Here is a 20,825-nt window from a genome sequence, read left to right on the forward strand (position 1 = left end):
CAATTTCTGTTGCCAGCCTGAGTTCCATAGCTGCTTTGGCCTTTCTTACTAACTCCCTGAAAATGAGAGCCAAATAGGTATATTCCTCCTTGGTGGCTACCCCCTGCTTCCACAGTCTGTATGCCTCTTTTTTCATCTCTATGCTTTCTTGGGTTTTCCTGTTCAGACAAGAGGGTTTCTTGGCCCCTCTGCCACCCTTTATATGCAATGGGATTGTCTCCTTCTGTGCCTGTAGGATCGTTCCCTTGAGGGACAACCACCCTTCCTGGACTCCCATCTCACCAATGCTCTTATCCTTCTGTGCCTCACTTACTAACCTCCTGAGCTCATTGAAGCCAGCCTTTTTGAAGCCTAGCACTTCTGCCCTATGAGTTATATTTCCTACCTTTCGACAGATAGTGAATTCCAACAATTGGTTGTCACTATCACCTACATTACCCTGTATCCTCAGATCTCCTACCAAGTCATCCCCTGTAGCAGACACCAAATCCAGTAAGGCATTTCCCTTCATGGGACTGCATACCTGCTATGTTAGGTGAAGGTCCTGTATGCAGGTTCAGAACCTATGTGAATGGTTGGATCTACTAGCTCATCCTCCTGGTGTGGCAGTCTCTAGTAGACCCCCACTACCAAGTCCCTTTCACCCCAACCCCCATGTATTCTGACCTGCAGGACCTTAATTTGCCCCTCTTCAGATTCCATCTTAATTACTGAGGATGTCTATTGCTCCTTAACATAAGAAGCCAAAACTGGCACAAGTACACCAACTCCAGAGCTGCAAGCTGACTTCCCTAATACAGCTGCCTCGACATGGACCGTGACCACTGACTGGGAGGATCAACGAGAAGACCACCTGCACCCCCAATCTCCTAGTCACTCCTAGTCTCCTTGTAATCACTCATGGTTGGGACCAGGCTACTTCTGGCTTGATAGCTCTCCAAAACTCATTAAACAGCCCTCCACCTGAAATAATTGCCCACCCCTGTTTTACAGTGAGACATTTCAGTAAAGACACTGGATACCAGCTCTTTTCAATGCTGCACACGTCTGAGTTCTAGTTGGTGTCTTAGGAAGAGCACAGGTCTGTGCACATGTGTGTAGCAGTCCTTAACTTCTCATGTGTCCTTGTCTCCATAAAGGATGGCACAAGGGGATAAGAATCAGCCCAAGGGACATTTGCAAGGGACGTGTCCTACTTGACCCCTCTGATTTTCTTCTCTAACAAGTTGAAAGGTTTTATGGTTGGGGTGAAAGTAGTTGCTGACATTAAAATGATTTGAATGTAGTGAGGATTCAGGGCACATATATAGTGCTGCCTCCCAGGACATTCTTGTAAGTAAGAGAAAGAGGTAGTCTGGATGGATCTGGTGGAAAGTGGGGGCAGAACTGGGTGGAACCTGGTGTAAAAAAGCCATAGTCAACAATGCCTAACAGGAAGGAGGTATTGAGTGGGAGCCCCTGCAAGTCCCAGGAGAGGCTGAAGAAGCTGGGCATGTTCAGCTTGCGCAGAAGCTGCTTCAAGGAGGACAAGAGCAGTCTGCAAATCCCTGAAGGACTGCCACAGGGATCAGGGAAAATACCTTTCCCCTCATGATGCAGAAGTGGGTGCAGCCAAATAGCTTCAAGTTGCAGCAAAGCAAGTTCAGGTTGGATTTCAGGAAACAGGTCACTGTGAGGTTGGACAGCCACTGGTCAGGGATGATCTAGGCATAGCAATGCCTATTTATACTATGGGGATTTCCCAGGCTTCTGGGCTGTGCTGGTTGCCTGCACCCCTCTGCAGCATTTGTCATATTTTTTTAAGCCTCCACAAGAGGTGCTCGGCGTTGCTGCAGCGCAGGCTGGAGAAAGGGACTAGGTTGTGTGGCAGGCAGTAGTGGCTGCTCCTGCGCTGAGCTACTCACCTCACTGAGGCCCAGCCAAAACCCAAGCTCTGAGTGCCTTTCCTGGGGTGCCTACGTCTGGCAGACCCCCTTGCTGGAGCACACCCGCAAGCCTGGGGTACCACTGCCACCACCCAGACTCAGGTCTCTGTCTGAGCCCTGTGCCACCTGGGATTCACAGACCCTGTAGACCTAGGGGCTGCTTAACCCCAGCAGGATATACCTGGGTGTTTCTTCTGGCCTGAAGCATAGAAAATAGTCTTCCTTATTCAGCCAAGTAAAAGGAACAAGAAAGTCTGCCCGATTCCTCTCAAGCATATACAATGAGGCTGGCTATAATAGATACCTTTATTGGGTAGAGGGGATAGGCATGGGGAGGGATACCAGTCAGCCAAGTATTAAAAGTATAATCCTGAGCAAACAAAAGTGGCTTGGGAGCCTTTTCACACACAACTAGTGTACATTAAACTCAGTTCCTGGTTCAGTTTCTGGGAGGTAACTCACTTCTGCATCCAGAGAATGAGAGAGAGCTGCAGAGACCCGTGCTTCTGTGTGTGTGTTTTAAAATGTCTGCCTGCCCTCTTCCTGGAAGGACCCTCTTAAATAGCCCTCCTGACCTCACCACCTGGGCCCAGTCAGGGTCAGGTGTCATTTGATGCCGGCCAATCAATTTGAAAAACATCAGTTACCTAATGGAGTGACATGGGCCTACACCCCTGCCCCTTGTCACGAGGTCAAAGCTCAAAACAATAGTAGGTTAAATCCACACACTCGTACCTGAGGCCAGTCACGTAGGCAGTGGCAGTGAGTTGGCTTCTCAGCAACCAGATTGATAGACACATGAGAGAGAGCGGGGAACAGACAACCCAAAAAGTGAGGCGACTGGGAGGGAGTTCTTTCACGGGCTGTGCCAATGCTCCTCCTGGGACTCAAACCCGGAGGGTCCTGGCTAGAGCGGGTGGTGACCTTGGAGACAGGTGGGGTGGGTGGTGTAGGTGGAGTGGAAAAAACATGCTCACGTATGCGCGCACACCCCCTCCTCTGCGGGGGGAAGGCCCATATGGGGGTTTGGGGAAATGGGGCTGGGACCACGCAGGGATCAGAGCACAGCTGGACCTGAGGTCAGGGCCAGAGCCCACTGCGCCCATCCCTTCCCCGCACTCAGAGTCATTGCCTGGCACCTGCAGCCCCTGTACTTGGCTACACCACCAGGCCAGAGGGGCTAGAGCCCACAGGAACCCTGTCCCCACCCTGCATTGTCCCCAACAAAGGTTGTATTAACAACCATTTACAGAAGCAGCACATTGGCTGCCGTGCTTTCCCTGCCTGATCTGGGGCTGATTCTAGTGTCATGTCTTGTGCTGTGCCAGGGTGCCTGTGCTGTTTTCCTGTGAGATTGCACACCGGATCTGTCTGGGATGGTTTGCACAGGGCTGATCCTGCCTCAGGCAGGGGATTCGACTAGTTGTCACCTCTGGAGGTTCCTGCCAGATTTGCTTCTCTATGACTTTAGAAATCAAATAGGCCCTGAGATTGCTGTGAGCTCAATTTCTCTATGACTCTCAATCCAGGTTTTAATTCGAGTGAATAAGAATTTACACTTAAGCTTGTCAAGACCAAAGACAAAAGCTCTTAAATGGTGACTGAGTGGAGGAGGCAGCAGCCAGCTGAGGAAGGGGCTTGACACAGGGAGGGATCTATTTCCTTATCAGGCCTCACTTTCCAGAAGAAAAATGTTTATGACATTAAGAAATCATCATCCTAAACCATCAAAAGTTGTAGGGTCTGAGAAGAGGAACGGCAGCCTGCACCTGGCAGGATGGGAGTGTGCACGGGTGGTGTGGTGGAGTGACGGGGGCAGTGTGCCAGGCTGGTGTTGACCCGCAGCTGTACTCTGAACACCCAGAAATGTGCAAAGACACAATCACACCACAATCAAAGACCGAATCACACCACAGTCGAACACTCACAAGCTTGAATGTAGGTGTATTTTAATAGCAACTCTAATAATGAGACAGACATGCTAGAAATGGCTGAACAGTACAGGTAAGGCATATCAAGCAAATCATTAAACATTTATAAACTGCACATGTATCTAATGTGTGAATACTCTTTCTGATATTTGAAAGCTAATTAATATTCACATGCCTATTCTTATTCTAAATCTAAGATGCATCTTGTCTAACATTAGCCTTGCCTATCCACTACATGCACTTTAAGGGACCTTTAGGAAGACCTTTAACTTAGTTTTTTCTTCCACTGGTCATCTCTGGATTTTCTAAAATGGTTCTGTGATGGGACCCTGAGTCAGCCCAGGCCATGAGAGAGAAAAATACTAGGACCTACCTGGGGAAGACAGGACATAAAATAAAGTTTTAAAACATCCTAACTGCTAACACTTCCCTCTCCCCTTCCCAGGGCTTACTTCTCAGCCCCCAGGTGTTGCAGGGATGGGCAGCAATCCTCGCTGTCTCTGCAGGGACGTCCCAGCTTCTCCGCTGCCCTCAGGCGGTGCCCCTGCCCCACGGCTCCAGTCTTGTCAGCTTCTGGCCGCGCATGCCCAACTCTCTCGTCTCCACTCCCTGGGGCTTCCCATCAGCGGGCTCCAGGGGCCCCAGCAGGCTGCAGGCATCACACAGCACTCTCCAGGTCCCCTCTACTACATCTCCTTCCCTGCAGCCAGCTTCTGCAAAGAGCAGGAGGGGCCCATCCAGCACCATCCAGGAGGCCGAGTGCATCACCTGCAATGTCCTCTGGCCAAATCATTTCCGTTGATTCTCCTTCTCTTCCCCAAACTTTGGTTAAGTGAATGCAAAGAAACGCTATATGAACCATTGCCATTAAGCAGCTGAGCGCCTACTAGAATCTGCACAGGTGCTTCTTACCTGTTCTTACAGGTGCTTCATGCCTGTTTTAGTACACTGTAGAACTACTGTTACATGGTTTAAGTAAACTAAAATCAGAATAGGTGAACACATAGAAATTACAATACATCCCACTTTCTGTGGTTACATCAGTCATTGAATAAAGATCCCCTCTATGAGCATTTATTAGAAGCAGATACTCATGAACAGATGTGCAGGTTATTGCTTAGGCTGCACTAATGCTAGGCCAGCGGAGACACGGGAGAATTTCCTCTTCAGAGCCCTGACCCTTCAGATGCCAGGCCCGTGACAGCCAGATCCAAGTGCATTAATCCCAGTGCAAGTGATGAGCATGTGCAATAACCAGGCCCCGTAAGACCCCATAAGGTGATAGCTGCACTCCCAGCTGCCAGCATGAGCAAACATGTTGAATCTGCCATTCACTATCTCTAGATTTTTCTGTGTTGGATGATCATATAGGGAATCCAGCTCATTGAATCTTACAAGATACATTTATAAAATTAACCAATAAAAAATCCCACAGATCTGGCTTCAGTGTCAAAGTGAATCTTTGGTTAAATGGCTGTTTCCGTTTACAGAAGAACCCATGGTCAGTTTTTAAACAAACCAGCTTTTGATCATCTTTTTTTCTTTCTTGGCTAATTGGAGTGCAGACTGCTTTTCTTCTAGCTTCTTGTGCATGTCCTCCTCCTCTGGCAGCAGGGGCTCCTTGTTGGCAATCTTCCTTGTTCTCTCAGCTTCCTCCCTCAGTTTCATCAAGGAGGCTATCCGCTCCTGATACCCAGGCTTCAGTTCCCGTTCTTCAGACCTGATCAGCAGGTCGATGTACTCTGCAGTGGACGTGGGGTCGGGCTTTAAAACAATCTCTTGCAGGCGCTGGAGGCTGCGAGATGATCTCTCAATAAGCTCTAGCAGCACCTGTTTCACTTGATCATATTCTTCTTCCAGCTTCTCAATCATATTTCCTATTGATAACACCTCCCCAGATGCCTTCTCGTACTTCTGTTTCAGTTGTGCATAGGTCCGTGTCTCTTTTCTTGTCACATACTTCCACCTGTACTTTTCACTGTAATGAACACCCGAGACACACTTCCCAGGGCAGACTCTGCAGTTTCCTGAAAATAAACCTATAACTTCACATAATCGAGTTAACAAAGAAAAAGGAACTAGACAAGGATAGTGGCATGTGTAGTTACACTTCTGGCAATTTGTTGCGTAGTTCCCTGTGTGAGAGATGTCCTCCTTCACAGGCACCGTCACTTCTACCTCATATTCAAAGTCTTTATTGGCCTCCATTTCACCCCTGTGCTGCTCCAGAGCCTGCTGTGTTTTTCTCAGTTCTTCCAGCCTCACCAGTCCAGCCCTGATCTGGGGCTGCAGCCCTTGCACAGCCGCCTCCAGCTCCTTCCGTTCTGTGAGCACTTCCTTCGTCAGAGTTAGACTTCTACTTTCTAATTTATCTAGAGATGAGAAGAACGTCTTCATGCTCTGACATCCCATTTTCCAGAACATCGCATCAAAATCCCCACTGCCCTCAGCAGCTCCAACATTGCTGGCAAAGAGGGCTGAGTTATTGAATGTAAAATGCACAGGGTTGCCCTGAGCACCTTTAGCACAAGGCACCTCAGCAGCTTTAATGGCCGCTAGAACCGGGGGTGTCTGTCCATCTGCAAAGGTGACCAGAATCTGTATGTTGATCTTTATGTCCTTCCCAAAGATGGAGAGCACCGAATCAAACACGTATTTCTGGGTAGGGGTCAGACGAGCTAGCGAGGCCTGGACTACAACACACACAGCATCTAACTGATCAATGCCCCCCGGGGTAGAGAAAAATGTTTGGATCTGCTCTGTTATCTTTCTGTCACCATCTATCCCTCCGGTATCACCAAACCCTGGGGTGTCTATGATAGTCAGGCTATAGGGGACTTGGAAACCCTCTTCATAGTTGACCTCGTAGGCGGTCACTTCAGACGTCTGGCTCTCAGCTTCGCTTCCGTTGGTCTTTTCATGGATCAGTTTGAACCTGAAACCATCCTCCCATTGCACTCCCAGGATGTAGTTGATCATCCCATTGATGAGAGTAGTCTTCCCAGACCCGGTTGCTCCCATCACCATAATGACCTTTCTGTGGGCGGGAGAGCTGTCTGCTCCCAGCCTGTACTTCAAACAAGACGAGCTAGAACCACACGCTGCCTCCTCCAGGGGCAGTGCGTACACGGAGGGCTCCTGGTCCCCTAGCAGAGCGCTCTTCTTCAAGTACTCGTGAGCTAACGACCTTGATTCTGCTCCCAGCGTTGAAACGGACACCGCCTCGCTGGGGTCACTCACAGCACCATCCGCGCACACCGCTGACACGCGGAGCACGTAGGACGTCCCAGGCTTCAGCCCCTCAATGGTGCAGGACTCTGCTTTCTTCTTGGTCCTTTGCTCCTGCCATTTGCCTTTTCCTTCAGGGCTTGTATCTCCTGTGTCTTCTTTATACTCCAACCTGTACTCCCTGATAGTGACTGCCGCTCCAGTGACAGCTGGGGCCTGCCAGGACAGTGTGACAGCACATGGTTCCACTTTCAATGTTACAGGCTTCCCCGGGGGGCTGGTGGGGCAGGATGTCTTCACAGTCTCACTCCTGTCACTGCTCACACTGAGCCCTGGTTTGCTCACTGCAGCGTATCGGAACTGGTACTCGGTGTTTGCCCGTAGCCCTGCTACTGGGAATGATTCCTGCTTGCTATTCACACTCACAGCTGTCCAGTCCTCCTGCCCCACTCCTCTGTACTCCACCCGATAGCCGGTGATCGCAGCCTCTCCCCGGGCTGCTGGCTTCAGTGTGAGCTGCACATGGTCATGGCTGATTCCAGCAACCAAGGGAGGAAGAGGCTTTGCTGGAGGCTCAAAGTTGGTGTTGACCAGCTCCCCATCCTCATACAGGTAAACGGAAGCTCCTGGGTTGTCCTCATCTGGGACAGACGCCACAAGGAACCGAGTTTTCCCACAGGATCTGTTGACACGGGCAAATTCTGACAGGGATTTTGCAGATCTGCGGGCATTTTTATGTCTTTCTTTGTCTTCAAACCACAGTTTGGGTTTGGGGTTCTCACTGACACGACTGGCTGGGGCTGGATCATGAGTATTCTTCATATAGTGGGTCTGAAGCCAGAGCTTTAAATCTGATAAATAGGGCTCCTCGTCCTGTAACGAGGTGAATGTAAAGCAGACGACAAATTCATTCGTGGGGTCAAGAACTATTTCATCCACTTTGCTCTTGGAGGACATGACTTCCACGTCCTTCAGGGCAGACAGGTAGGAGCTCACAAAATTTATTTCTTGTTCCTTATTCTCCAAGAATTCGTTGAGTTCCTGTGTATTGAATGGGGACTGGTTCTTGCAAGTTAAAATGTCCACCAAGGCCCCTTCTTCCCTCCCACCCCCACGGATGGAGGGTAAGAGTCTTGCCAGCTCTTTCTGGAAGATTTGTCTGTGCTGCTTGCACAGGGCTTGGAATTGCTGCAGTTTCCTCCTGATCTCAGGGAAGGTCGTGGCAATGCGGTTCTTCATCAGGTCATTGCAGCGCATGTCTACTTCTGCCAGCTGCTCCAGCACAGCCTGGGTATCAAAGATCACTTGAACACTGATCTCACGGACCAGGCGAGTGGCTTTGGAGTCCAGCTTGGTCAGCGGGTACAGCCAGACTCTCACGGGCACGGCCTTCTCCCCGTTGTCCCCCAGCAGCTTGGGGAGCATGGCATAAACTTTCATGGCATCCTCGTAAGTCACTGGATTGTTCTCAAGAGCAAAATCACCATAAAACCTACAGCTGAATTTTTCAGTCTGGTGTTTCTCTTGTTCATCCATTTTCAGGGACACATTCCCTTGTAAGGTGATCTTTGGTATCTTGTTAATCATAACCTGGAGCTCTCCCTGTATCTCTTGCATATCCTCAGATGAAGACACTTTCCGGTCGAACACAAAGAAGGCCTGAGCCCCGTACAGCACAGCGGTGACCACGTGAGTGGCCGTGCCTTGGTCAAATACATCAGGGTAGGAGACATTTTGGTGACCAATATGGCTCATCGTCAGCTGCTTGAACTGGGTGGTGGTGGAGTACTGCAGAGTGACACGGGCCTGATGTCTGGATGTCTTGGTATCATTTAAATATTTAGCCGATCCGTTCACTTTCACCAGGTCACAGAAGAAGCTGGCCTTCAGGGAAGCTGTGACGTTGAGAGCAGAGGCCTTGGCATCAATGGTGTCTGATGCAATGATCTGAAATTCCGTCTTGGACTGCGGTTTTGTATCCACGTCTTTTCGAAGGGTGTCCAGGTCCCACAGAGAGATGCCTAGAACATTATAAATGCACGGTCAAGGGCAGCAGGATCAGAAACCTCTCTGTCAACCAATTGCAAATACATTATAGCAGCAGTTCCCAAACTCTGACAGAATGACCACCACCAATTTAAACTCACACAGATTTAAGTACTACCAGCAAATTTTTCATACACATAGGTAGCAGACTATGTATTAAAACAACATCAAAACATTTAGTAATCATAAAGCATTGTTTTATCTGTGACAGTAGCCAGATAGTATCATAGGATCCCAGCAAGATAAACATCCAAATGTTTCTTGAAGGCATCCGAAGTCAGTGCTTGAACCACCTCTGGCAGCAGTCTATTCTAGACCTTGGGGGCTCAGACAGTAAAGAAGTTCTTCCTCATGTCCAGCTTGAAATGGTCATGGAGGAGTTTGTGACCACTCAATCTTGTCATCCCTTAGAGTTCTTTGGTGAACAGATGTTCCCCCAGATCCTGGTGAACATCCCTGATAAACTTGTAGGTGGCCATCAGATTGCCCCTGAGCCTGCGCTTTTCCAGTCTGAAGAGTCCCATGGCTCTCAGCTGCCCATTGTATGGTCTGTTTTCCTGACCTCTGATCATGCACGTGGCTCTTCTCTGCACTCTCTCAAGCTTCTCCATATCCTTTTTGAATTGTGGGGCCCAAAACTGGACACAGTACTCCAACTGCAGCCTCACCAAGGCCAAATGCAATGGGAGAATGGTGTCCTGGGATTTGCTTGAGGAGCATCTATGGATGCAAGCCAGTATTTTGCTTGCTTTACTAGCCACAGCATCACATTGAAGGCTCGTGTTCATCTTGTGGTCAGTCATGACCCCAAGTCCCTTTCATCTTTTCTTCCAGGTTGGCTGATCTCATACTTCATGCTTTAAACTAGCTTTGCTGGGGGATGGGGCCACAGGGGGACACAATGATACTTTCCAGTCAAGACAGGTGAAGAGCCCAAGAAGTACCCTGGTAAGTGACAGGAGTCCAGATAGTTCTGGGATTAGTGGGGAGGTACATACACCCTCAGGAGGCTTTAAATGCCTCTACACTAATGCCCATAGTATGGGGAACAAGCAGGAGGAACTTGCCCTCCTGCTAGCTAAAAAAAACCCAGACATAGTGGGGGTCACTGAAACTTGGTGGGATCCAATGCATGACTGGGCAGTGAATATCAAGGCCTATTGACTGTATAGGTGGGATAAAATGGGGAGGAAAGGTGCGGAGGTGGCACTCTGCATCAAGGAGGGATACACATCCTCAACTAACAGCACAGGGTCAGAGGAGGGGCAGACAGAAGTGCTCTGGGTTAGAATACACGGAGATCAGGGGAAAAGGGACATAACAGTGGGGGTCTACTACAGACCACCCAACCAGGGGGAAGAGCTGGACTGGGAATTCTCAGGTCAGCTCAGAGGCAGTTAAATCAAAGGACCTGGTCATCATGGCTGACCTAAACTACCCGGACATCTGCTGGGAGGAGCAATCAGCCAGTTCGGACCGCTCACATAGGTTCCTAGCTGAGATACAGAACCTCCACCTAACCAAGGAGGTGTGCAGTCCCACCAGAGGAAATGCCTTGTTGGACCTGGTCCTGGCCACAGGCAACAACCTGGTGGGGGTCTGCAGGTGCTCAACCATCTGGGTGACAGTGATCATTGCCTGCTGGAATTTACCATCCAGAGCATGGTGGCAAAAGCCTGCAGCAAGGCAGCAGCCCTTGACTTCAGGAGAGCTTATTTCAATGAGTTAAGGAGGTTAGCCGGGGAGGCACTGAGGTCCCAGAGGGAAGGGGAGTTGGGAGTCCAAGAAGAGTGGGCGTTCCTGAAGGAGACGATCTTCTTAGCCCAAAGGGTGGCAGTCCGAACGCAAATCATAAGGGGGCAAGAGTGCTCAAAAACCCCTGTGGCTCACCAAAGGCATTCAGGAACATCTGAAAGCTAAAAAGGAGGCATACACCCGATGGAAGGGAGGGGCCATCACTGAGGAGGATTATACCTCCATTGGTCAAGACTGTAAGGGGGCTGTTAGGAAGGCTAAGGTGGAGACAGAACTAGGACTAGCACCCAGGATCAAATATAACAAGAAGTCTCTTTTTAAATATATAGAGAGTAAAAAGAAGGCACTGGGTGAAATGGGGCCCCTGCAGGACACGCTTGGAAATCTGGTGGTCGCACCAGACAATAAACTTGATCTCTTCAACAAAATCTTTGCCTCCATTTTTCTGAGCAGGAACTGGGACATTCCCCTCCACCGGGATTCCCAACTGACACAGGAGGGGCACCGCCAGGCCCAGGGTCAGTGAGGATCTAGTTAGAGAACCTCTGGTGGGACTGAACATGTTCAAATCAGCAGGTCCAGATGATCTCCACCCCAGGGTGCTGAGGGAATTTGCAGAAGTCATTGTGGGATGCCTGGCACAGATTTACAAGCACTCGTGGTGCTCTGGTGAGGTGCCAGAGGACTGGAAAAGGGACAATGTAGTCCACATTTTAAAAAAAGGGAGGAAGGAGGACCCAGGAAACTATAGGCCCGTTAGTCTCACCTCGGTCCTGGGGAAGCTCTTTGAGAAAATTCTCCAGGAGCACGTCTACGAGGGGCCAGCAGGGGAGGTTATGCTTAGGGGCAACCAACGTGGGTTCATTAGGGGCAGGTCCTGTCAGACCACTCTGGTGGCCTTCTATGACCAGGTAAAAAAATCCTTAGATGCAGGTGTCATGGTGGATATAGTCTTTCTAGACTTTAGCAAGGCCTTTGACACTGTCTCTCACCCCATTCTCATTAATAAATTAGGTGACTGTGGTTTTGATCCCTACACAGCCAGATGGGTCAGAAATTGGCTGGAGAGGCGCACCCAGAGAGTGGTGGTGGATGGGTCAGTCTCGACCTGGAGGGATGTGGGCAGTAGGGTTCCCCAGGGCTCGATGCTCGGGCAGCACTGTTCAACATGCACACGCACCTCACCAGAACACCACAAGGATGGGGTAGGCATCATGAGGCCTGCATTGATGTGGTTAACTGGCAGTTTGGGAGCTGGTGCCATGAGGCAGGCTTTGGGTTTTTTGACAATGACCCATGTTTTTGTAAAGAGGGCATGCTGGGGTGGGATGGGCTTCACCTCTCCCCTAAGGGCAAATGTATCATTTCCTCTAGGTTGGCTGATCTCATACAGCGGGCTTTAAACTAGCTTTGCTGGGGGAAGGGGCCAGTTTGAGTGGAGAGGATGCTTCACCAGCATGCAGGGTGACAAGAGAAAGGGAACCCCAGTAAGCATCAATGTCCTGGGAGTAGGGGGCCACAGCTGTCCTGGGAGTAGGAGGGAGGTTTGTACACCCTCAGGAGGCCTCAGGTGCCTCTACACTAATGCTCATAGTATGGGGAGTAAGCAGGAGGAACTGTGCCTCCTGATTGCAAGTAAGAGCCCAGACTTAGTATGGCTCACAGTAACCTGGTGGGACCCTACCTACGACTGGGTGGTGGGCATTTGGGGATACACCCTAGATGGAAGAGACAGGACAGAGAGGAAAGGTGGGAGGGGGGTTGCACTCTATGTCAAAGAGCACCTCACATCATCAAGGATTAGCTTCGGGTTAGAGGAGGATTGGGCAGAGACACTATGGGTCAAACTACAAGGGAGGCATGGCAAAAGGGACCTTACAGTGGGTATCTACTACAGACCACCCAACCAGGGGGAAAAGCTGGACTGGGACTTCTCCAGTCAGCTTATGGAGGCGGTGAGGTCAAGGGATGTCATTGTCATGGGTGACCTAAACTACCCAGACATTTGCTGGGAGGAGCAGACAGCCAGGTCTGAATGCTCGCATAGGTTCCTGGCTGTATTACAGGACCTTTACCTTATTGAGGAGGTGCACAGCCCCACTAGGGGTAACGCCTTGCTGGACCTGGTCCTGGCCACAGAGGATGACCTGGTGAGGGGACTGCAGGTCCTTGACCACCTGGGCAATAGCGATCATCACCTGCTGGATTTCACTATCCAATGCAGGGCATCAACGGCTCACACCAAGGCTAAAGCCTTTGGCTTCAGAAGGGCCAACTTCAATGAGCTTAGGAGACTAGTGGGGGTGGCACTAAGGGCCCAGAAGGTAGAGGAGATGGGAGTCCACGAGGGATGGTCGTACCTTCAGGGGGTGATCCTCCGGCCCAAAGGATAACAGTCCTTGAGAGAAGCAAGGGGGGTAAGAGTGCTCAGAAACCCCCTTCACTCAGCAAGGGCATTCAGCAATGCCTGAGGACTAAAAAGGGGGCATACAACCAGTGAAAGGGAGGAGCTATCACCAAGGAGGAGTACTCCTCCTTGGCCTGGGAGGGTAGGAGGGCTATAAGGAAGGCCAAGGCAGAGATAGAACTCAGGCTAGCATCCAGGATTAAGGACAAAAAACAGTCCTTTTCCAAGTAAATTGGGAGCAAGAAGAGGGCACCAGGCAATGTAGGGCCCCTGCAAGATGCAAACGGTAATCTTGTGGCTACGCTGGACAAGAAAGCTGATATTTTTAACATTTTCTTTGTTTCTGCTTTCTTGAACAGGGAGCGGGACATCCCACCTACCAGAGGTAGGGACAGTCTTGGGGATAGCTCTGTCAGGCCTCCAGTCAGTGCAGACGTAGTTAGGGATCTTCTGGAAAGGCTAGACATTTTTAAATCTGCAGGTCCAGATGCCCTCCACCCAAGGGTGTTGAGGGAGCTGGCAGGGGTCATTGTGGGGCCCTTGGCCCGGCTGTATGAGCATTCATGGTCATCTGGCCAGGTACCGGGGGATTGGGAACTGGCTAATGTGGTCCCAATTTTCAAGAAAGGGAGGAGGGAGGACCCAAGTAACTATAGGCCTGTAAGCCTCAACTCAGTGCTCAGGAAGATCTTAGAAAGGATCATCAAGGAGCACATCTGTGGGGGGCCTGTGGGGGAGATCATGTTCAGGGGCAATCAGCATGGGTTCATCAAAGGCAGGTCCTGCCTGACCAGCCTGATTGCCTTTTATGACCAAGTAACTAAATCCTTGGATGATGGTGTCGCCATGGACATAGTCTTTCTAGACTTTAAGAAGGCCTTTGACACTGTCTCTCACCCCATCCTCATCAATAAATTAAGTGACAGTTGGATGGGTAAAAAACTGGCTGATGGGACACACCCAGAGAGTAGTGGTGGACGGGTTGTACTCAACCTGGTGAGATGTGGGCAGTGGGGTCCCCCAGGGCTCGGTCTTTGGGCCTGCACTCTTTAACATCTTCATCAGTGACTTGGACGAGGGGGTGGAAAGCACGCTGTCCAACTTTGCCTCTGACACTAAGATGTGGAGCAAGGTGGACACACTTGAAGGGAGAGAGAGGCTGCAACTAGATTCAGACAGACTACAAAAGTGGACAGACGAGAATAGGATGGGGTTCAATGTAGACAAATGCAGGGTGCTGCACCGGGGAGAAGGCATCCACAATATACATACAGGCTGGGGAGTTCCCCTCTTGAAAGCACAGAGGCACAAAGGGATCTCGGAGTCATTATTGACTCCAAGATGAACATGAGCTGCCAATGCCAGACCGCAGCCAGCAAGGCCAGCCATACCTTGTCATGCATCCAAAGGTGCATTTCAAGCTGGTCCAGAGAGGTGATCCTCCCCCTCTATGTGACTTTGGTCAGGCCACAGTTGGAGTACTGCGTCCAGTGCTGGGCACCGCACTTCACGAGGGATGTGGCCAGCCTGGAGAGGGGTCAGAGGAGGGCCACCCGCTTGGTGAGAGGGCAACAGGACAGGCCCTACGAGGAGAGACTGAGGGACCTGAACCTGTTCAGCTTCAGCAAGAGGAGGCTGAAGAGGGACCTGGTGGCTGCCTACAACCTCCTCAGGGGAGATCAACAGGAAATAGGCAGAGCCCTTTTCTCCCCAGCACCACCTGGGGTGACGAGGAACAATGGTCATAAGCTGATGGAGAATAGGTTTAGCTTAGAGATCAGAAGGCAATATTTTACAGTTCGGGTGGCCAAAATCTGGAACCAACTTCCCAGGGAAGTGGTCCTTGCCCCTACCTTGGGCAAATTCAAGACAAGGTAGGATGATAACCTGTCTGGGATCTTGTGAACCCAGTATTCATTCCTGCCTGTGGCAGGGGGTCAGGCTAGATGATCTTTTCAGGTCCCTCCTGACCCTAGCTACTATGAAACTATGAAACATCTTCATCAGTGACTTGGACAAGGGGATGAAAATCACCTTGTTCAAATTAATGGATGGCACTAAGATGTGGGGAGAGATGGGCACACTACAAGGGAGGGACAGGCTACAACTAGATCTGGACAGGTTACAGGGGTGGGCAGATGAGAATAGGATGGGTTTCAATACTGAGAAGTGCAAGGTGCTGCACCTAGGGAGGAAGAACCAGCAGCAGACCTACAGGCTGGGGAACTCCCTTCTCATCAGCACAGAGGCAGAAAAGGATCTTGGAGTCACTATTCATTCCAAGATGAACATGAGCCACCAATGTGAGGATGCAGTCAGGAAGGCCAACTGCACCTTGTCGTGCATCCACAGATGCATCTCGAGCAGGTCCAAGGAGGTGATCCTCCCCCTCTACGTGACACTGGTCAGGCCACAGTTGGAGTACTGCATCCAGTTCTGGGTGCCGCACTCCAGGAGGGATGTGGACAACATGGAGAGGGTCCAGAGGAGGCCACCCTCATGATCAGGGGGCAGCAGGAAAGGCTGTGAGGAAAGGCTACAGGACCTGAACCCTTTCAGCTTCCACAAGAGAAGGCTGAGGGGAACTGGTGGCCATCTACAAACTGGCCAAGGGGGACCAGCAGGGAATGGGAAAGACTCTGTTCCCTTGAGCACTACCAGAAGTAATGAGGAATAATGGGCATAAGTTGACTGAGAGTAGGTTCAGGCTAGACATCAGGAAGCACTACTTCACAGTCAGGGTGGCTAGGATCTAGAACCAACTTCCAAGGGAAGTGGTGCTCGCTCCTACCCTGGGGCTTTCAAAGGGAGGCTAGATAATCACCTAACTTGGGTCGCTTGACCCCAGTACTGTTTCCTGCCCATGGCAGGGGGTCAGACTTGATGATCTGCTCAGGTCCCTTCCGACCCTACCAACTATGAAACTATCCACAGTGCTAGCCAGCATAGCACTGCCAAGCCTAGAAGCATGCTGTGGGCTTTTCTTCCCAAGGTGGAGAACATTGCATTTTTTGGTGTTAAACACTGTAACAGGGACTCAGGCAGGAGTCCTGTTACTTAGACAGAGTCAGGCAGGATTGACCCAATGATGGACTCTGTCAGGTGTCAGACATTACATACCCAGGAAAGAAGCAGGTGATTAGCCTCGAAAACCATGGATAAAAGACAGCGGTGAGACATTGATTTTTGCCTTCAGGCACCAGAAGACAAAGAAGAAAACTACAAGGACTCCAGAGGGTGGAGAAAAGACTATACCTGCAATCTTGAAGGACACCAGGATAGTCAAACTTCAAGAGAGGTGGCAGGTCAGTCAGAAAAAAGAAATTACTTTTTTGAAAACACCACTGCATGAGTGAGTGCAGGAGCACTGCGGGGACACCAAGAGGTAGATGCCGGGAGTCAAGGGGAGAGAGAGAAATTACCTTGGGGAAGAACCTGATCCTCAGGTGAGTGCGGGAGCAGTGTGTGGTGTTGGGAGGTGGAGGACAGGAGAAAGAGAGATAGTACCCCTCAGAAGTGAGATGGGAGCCGAGAGGAGCTTTCCTCAAGCTTCTGACTCTAGCAAGACAAGTAATACCTGAGAAGGGAGAGGCAGGCGGTGAAGAAACAGCAGGAAGGCACTCTCAGTACAAGCCATCCGCAGAAAAGAAAGACGCGGATAGCTCATATTGCTACTAAGGTAATTAGCAGTATAGATTAGACACAAAGTGTCAAAAGAATATCCATCATGGAGAGTCCTTCTCAATCAAATGGGCTGTTCTCGCTAACGAAACAATAGGCGAGGTTGCAACAATTCTATCACATTTATTTTGGAAATAAATTAGCCCTGTGAGTCTTTAACATCTGGGTGACATTTATCTTTCTCAAACATCAGGGAGGAATAGGACCCCTACTAAATGGGCAGAAGCAATTGGTGACGGACAGGGGGGACAAGGCTGAACTCCTCAATGAGTTCTTTGCCTCAGTGTCCCTAAGCGAGGGGCAAGAAAAGTCTCTCACTGGAATTGTAGTGAGGCAGCAGCAAGGCACCAGACTGCTGAGATGGTGCAGAGGCACTTGGAGGAACTGGATGCCTTTAAGTCGGCAGGCCCGGATGAGCTCCACCCGAGGGTGCTGAAGGCACTGGCTGATGTCATCGCACAGCCACTGGCAGGAATATTTGAATGCTCGTGGTGCATGGGCCAGGTCCTGGAGGACTGGAAAAGGGCCAATGTGGTCCCCATTTTCAAGAAGGGGGGAAGGAGGACCCGAACAACTATAGGCCAGTCGGTCTCACCTCCATCCTTGGCAAAGTCTTTGAAAAAATTATCAAGGCTCACATTTGCGAGAGCCCAGAAGGACAAATTATGCTGAGGGGAAACCAGCAGGGTTTCATAGCAGGTAGATCATGCCTGACTAATCTAGTCTCTTTTTATAACCAGGTTACAAAACACCTGGACACAGGAGGAGGGGTTGACGTCATTTACTTAGACTTCAGGAAGGCCTTCGATACGGTATCCCACCCCATACTGGTGAACAAGTTAAGAGGCTGTGACGTGGATGACTACACAGTCCGGTGGGTGGTGAATTGGCTGGAGGGTCGTACCCAGAGAGTCGTGGTGGATGGGTTGGTTTTGATCGGGAAGGGTGTGGGCAGTGGGGTCCCGCAGGGCTCGGTCCTTGGACCGATACTCTTCACTGTCTTCATCAGTGACTTGGACGAGGGAGTGAAGTGTACTCTGTCCAAGTTTGCGGATGACACAAAGCTATGGGGAGAAGTGGACATGCCAGAGGGCAGGGATCAACTACAAGCAGACCTGGACAGGTTGGACAAATGGGCAGAAAACAACAAAATGCAATTCAACAAGGAGAAATAAAAAGTGCTGCACCTAGAGAGGAAAAATGTCCAGCATACCTACTGCCTAGGGAATGACCTGCTGGGTGGCACGGAAGCAGAAAGGGATCTCGGAGTCCTAGTGGACTCCAAGATGAACATGAGTCGGCAGCGTGACGAATCCATCAGGAAAGCCAATGGCACTTTATCGTGCATCAGCAGATGCATGATGAATAGGTCCAAGGAGGTGATACTTCCCCTCTATCGGGCGCTGGTCAGACCGCAGTTGGAGTACTGCGTGCAATTCTGGGCGCCGCACTTCAAGAGAGATGTGGATATCCTGGAGAGGGTCCAGAGAAGGGCCACTCATGCGGTTAAGGGCTTGCAGACCAAGCCCTATGGGGAGAGACTGGGGCACCTTGACCTTTTCAGCCTCCGCAAGAGAAGGTTGAGAGGCGACCTTGTGGCTGCCTATAAGTTCATCACGGGGGCACAGAAGGGAATTGGTGAGGTTTTACTCACCAAGGTGCCCCCGGGGGTTACAAGAAATAATGGCCACAAGGTAGCAGAGAGCAGATTTAGACTGGACATTAGGGAGAACTTCTTCACAGTTCGAGTGGCCAAGGTCTGGAACGGCTCCCAAGGGAGGTGCTTCTCTCCCCTACCCTGGGGGTCTTCAAGAGGAGGTTAGATAGGCATCTAGCTGGGGTCATCTAAATCCAGCACTCTTTCCTGCCCATGCAGGGGGTTAGACTCGATGATCTGTTGAGGTCCCTTCCAACCCTAGCATCTATGAATCTCTAAATCAAAGAACACTGATCCCCTTTTCTATTCTTCACATCCAAGTCGTGGCAAGTGAATACAGAGTGGAGATGAATATAAAATTGCATAACCCTCTCACAAACCCCATCAGATTCTCGTCCACCCATTTCCTGAGCCTGTCAAGGTCAGCCTGGATCACCCTCCTGTCCTCAGGTGTGGATGCTTTACCCCAAAGTTTGGTGTCGTCAGTCAACTTGGCCAGTCTGCTTCTGATGCCAATGTCCACATCATTAATGAAGATGTTGAATAATATAGGCCCAAGGACAGAGCCTTGGGGGCCCCACTGGTCACAGTGCACCATAACGATTGACTTCCAGAGCAGTGGCCCGGCTTCAGAAGGAGCATGGGAGGAGGGCCTGGGTGATGGCAAACCTGTGCTGTGCCTTGAGCCCTGGCCCTCTGCCCCCAGGACAGTGTCCCAGCCACTGAGCTGCTGTGGGAAGGGACAGGAGCTCTTGCTCCCATGCTGTTGCCGGATGAATGGGTATGTAGACATCCAGGAAGGTACAGAACATCATGTGTACTGAAGAGCAAGGCAGAGGCTGGGAAGCAGTCATGTTAGAGTGGACTGGTTCAGAAAGACAGGAGATGGCATGGGCAGCAGCCTGCTTTGTCCAGTGCTCCCTGCCCTTCCTTCTGCCTGGCTTCAGGATAAGATGGCTAGCCACCTTTCTGAACACTGGCAAGTTTTCATAACTTTAATAGAGTGTGGCTGTGCCGCATTCAGTACTATTCAAGGTATTGGTTAATAATCTGGATGCCGAAGGGGAGAGCTTCCTGATCAAACATACAACTGGGAAAAACTGAGAACACACTGGCAGACAAGAGCATAATGCAAAAGGATCTTGATACATTGGAAAGCTGGGCTAGAGCTAGTAGGATGCATTTCAGGGCTGACAAATGCAAGGCGCTGCACCTGGGGAAGAAGATTCAAATCACAACTACAAGATGGGTGCCAAGAGACTGGCTGCTAACTCTGCAGAGAACAATCTTGGGGGTTTGGTGGATCACAGACTCTGCAAGAGACTGCAGGGTGATGCAGCTGCAAAGGTGAATGCAAGTTTGGACTCCACCAGCAGGAGCATTAGGTGTCAGGCACAAGGCGACAATGTTACTTTGCTCAGTGCTGGTTGTTATTCTCTTTAATCTAATGGTTATACTCCATGGTATTTTTTTTCACTGGACTGCTGCATCATTCACTTCACTGGTTGGATTGCTCTTGGGGAGTGAATTAGGATGTTGGAATGAATGAGGCTGCTGTTTGTAGGGTCCCTGACTCATCAGCTGCAGAACATGCAAGGCACGTAGTGAATGGAGCTGGGGACAGCAGGAAGAGGGAGGACGATCTTGCAGCTAAGGAAGCTGGTTGCCATCATGGAGTGCTAAATCCTACATCGGGGCAGGATGGAGCCAGCCATGTCTCACAAGACAGGGTGGGCTAGGAAGCGCGTTCCCTCTAAGCTGTGTGACGTGCATGGCCGTGCAAACACGCCTGGCAGTGCAGCATGAGTGCTCCTGTGCAGCCACGCACACCACACAGCTTAGAGGGAATGCTGGCTAGGCACATATCTTGTTCTTGCTGACTCTGTAACACTGAACTTAACCAGAACATCCACATATAAAGCTAGTAGCAGAAATCTGTCCCTGATAAAGGGCAAGGCGTATTTGTGTGGACATCCCTATGTTGCTCCGTTCCAGCAAATACTCAACACCTGAACTAGGAAGTTGTTACAGATGAGCAAAGCACATGCTGTATGGGCACAAGAGAAGATTTAGGCTCCTTGATGTACAGCATCTGTGGGCTGAGGTTCAGAAAGGGCTGAGAACCTCCCGGGGCAAAGACTGCAGCCCCAGGTGATGGCTGCAGGGACTGGCTGTTTGCTCAGCTGCCCTAATGA

At 50.4% G+C, this 20,825-nt stretch overlaps 1 protein-coding gene across 1 annotated transcript; it reads right to left on the bottom strand.

Moving 5' to 3' along the window:
- Positions 1 to 3,857: 3,857 nt before the first annotated feature.
- On the bottom strand, positions 3,858 to 20,345 carry LOC132250989 (uncharacterized). Its single transcript, XM_059729376.1, has 2 exons — positions 20,321 to 20,345; positions 3,858 to 9,105 (listed from the first exon to the last, which is right to left on the bottom strand). The coding sequence occupies exons 1-2, from the start codon at positions 20,343 to 20,345 to the stop codon at positions 5,366 to 5,368; spliced, it is 3,765 nt and encodes a 1,254-aa protein (XP_059585359.1). The 3' UTR covers positions 3,858 to 5,365.
- Positions 20,346 to 20,825: the final 480 nt, after the last annotated feature.

Source organism: Alligator mississippiensis, chromosome 5, assembly GCF_030867095.1.
Source record: "Alligator mississippiensis isolate rAllMis1 chromosome 5, rAllMis1, whole genome shotgun sequence".
NCBI classification, from domain to species: domain Eukaryota; kingdom Metazoa; phylum Chordata; order Crocodylia; family Alligatoridae; genus Alligator; species Alligator mississippiensis.

What these genes read in the sequence shown, in the direction of transcription:
- LOC132250989 (XM_059729376.1), bottom strand. Translation starts at nt 20,345, where the DNA reads ATGGCTGGCTCCATCCTGCCCCGAT. An exon ending in TGGCTCCATCCTGCCCCGAT is followed by an intron (nt 9,106 to 20,320) that starts GTAGGATTTAGC and finishes ATAATGTTCTAG; the next exon opens with GCATCTCTCTGTGGGACCTG.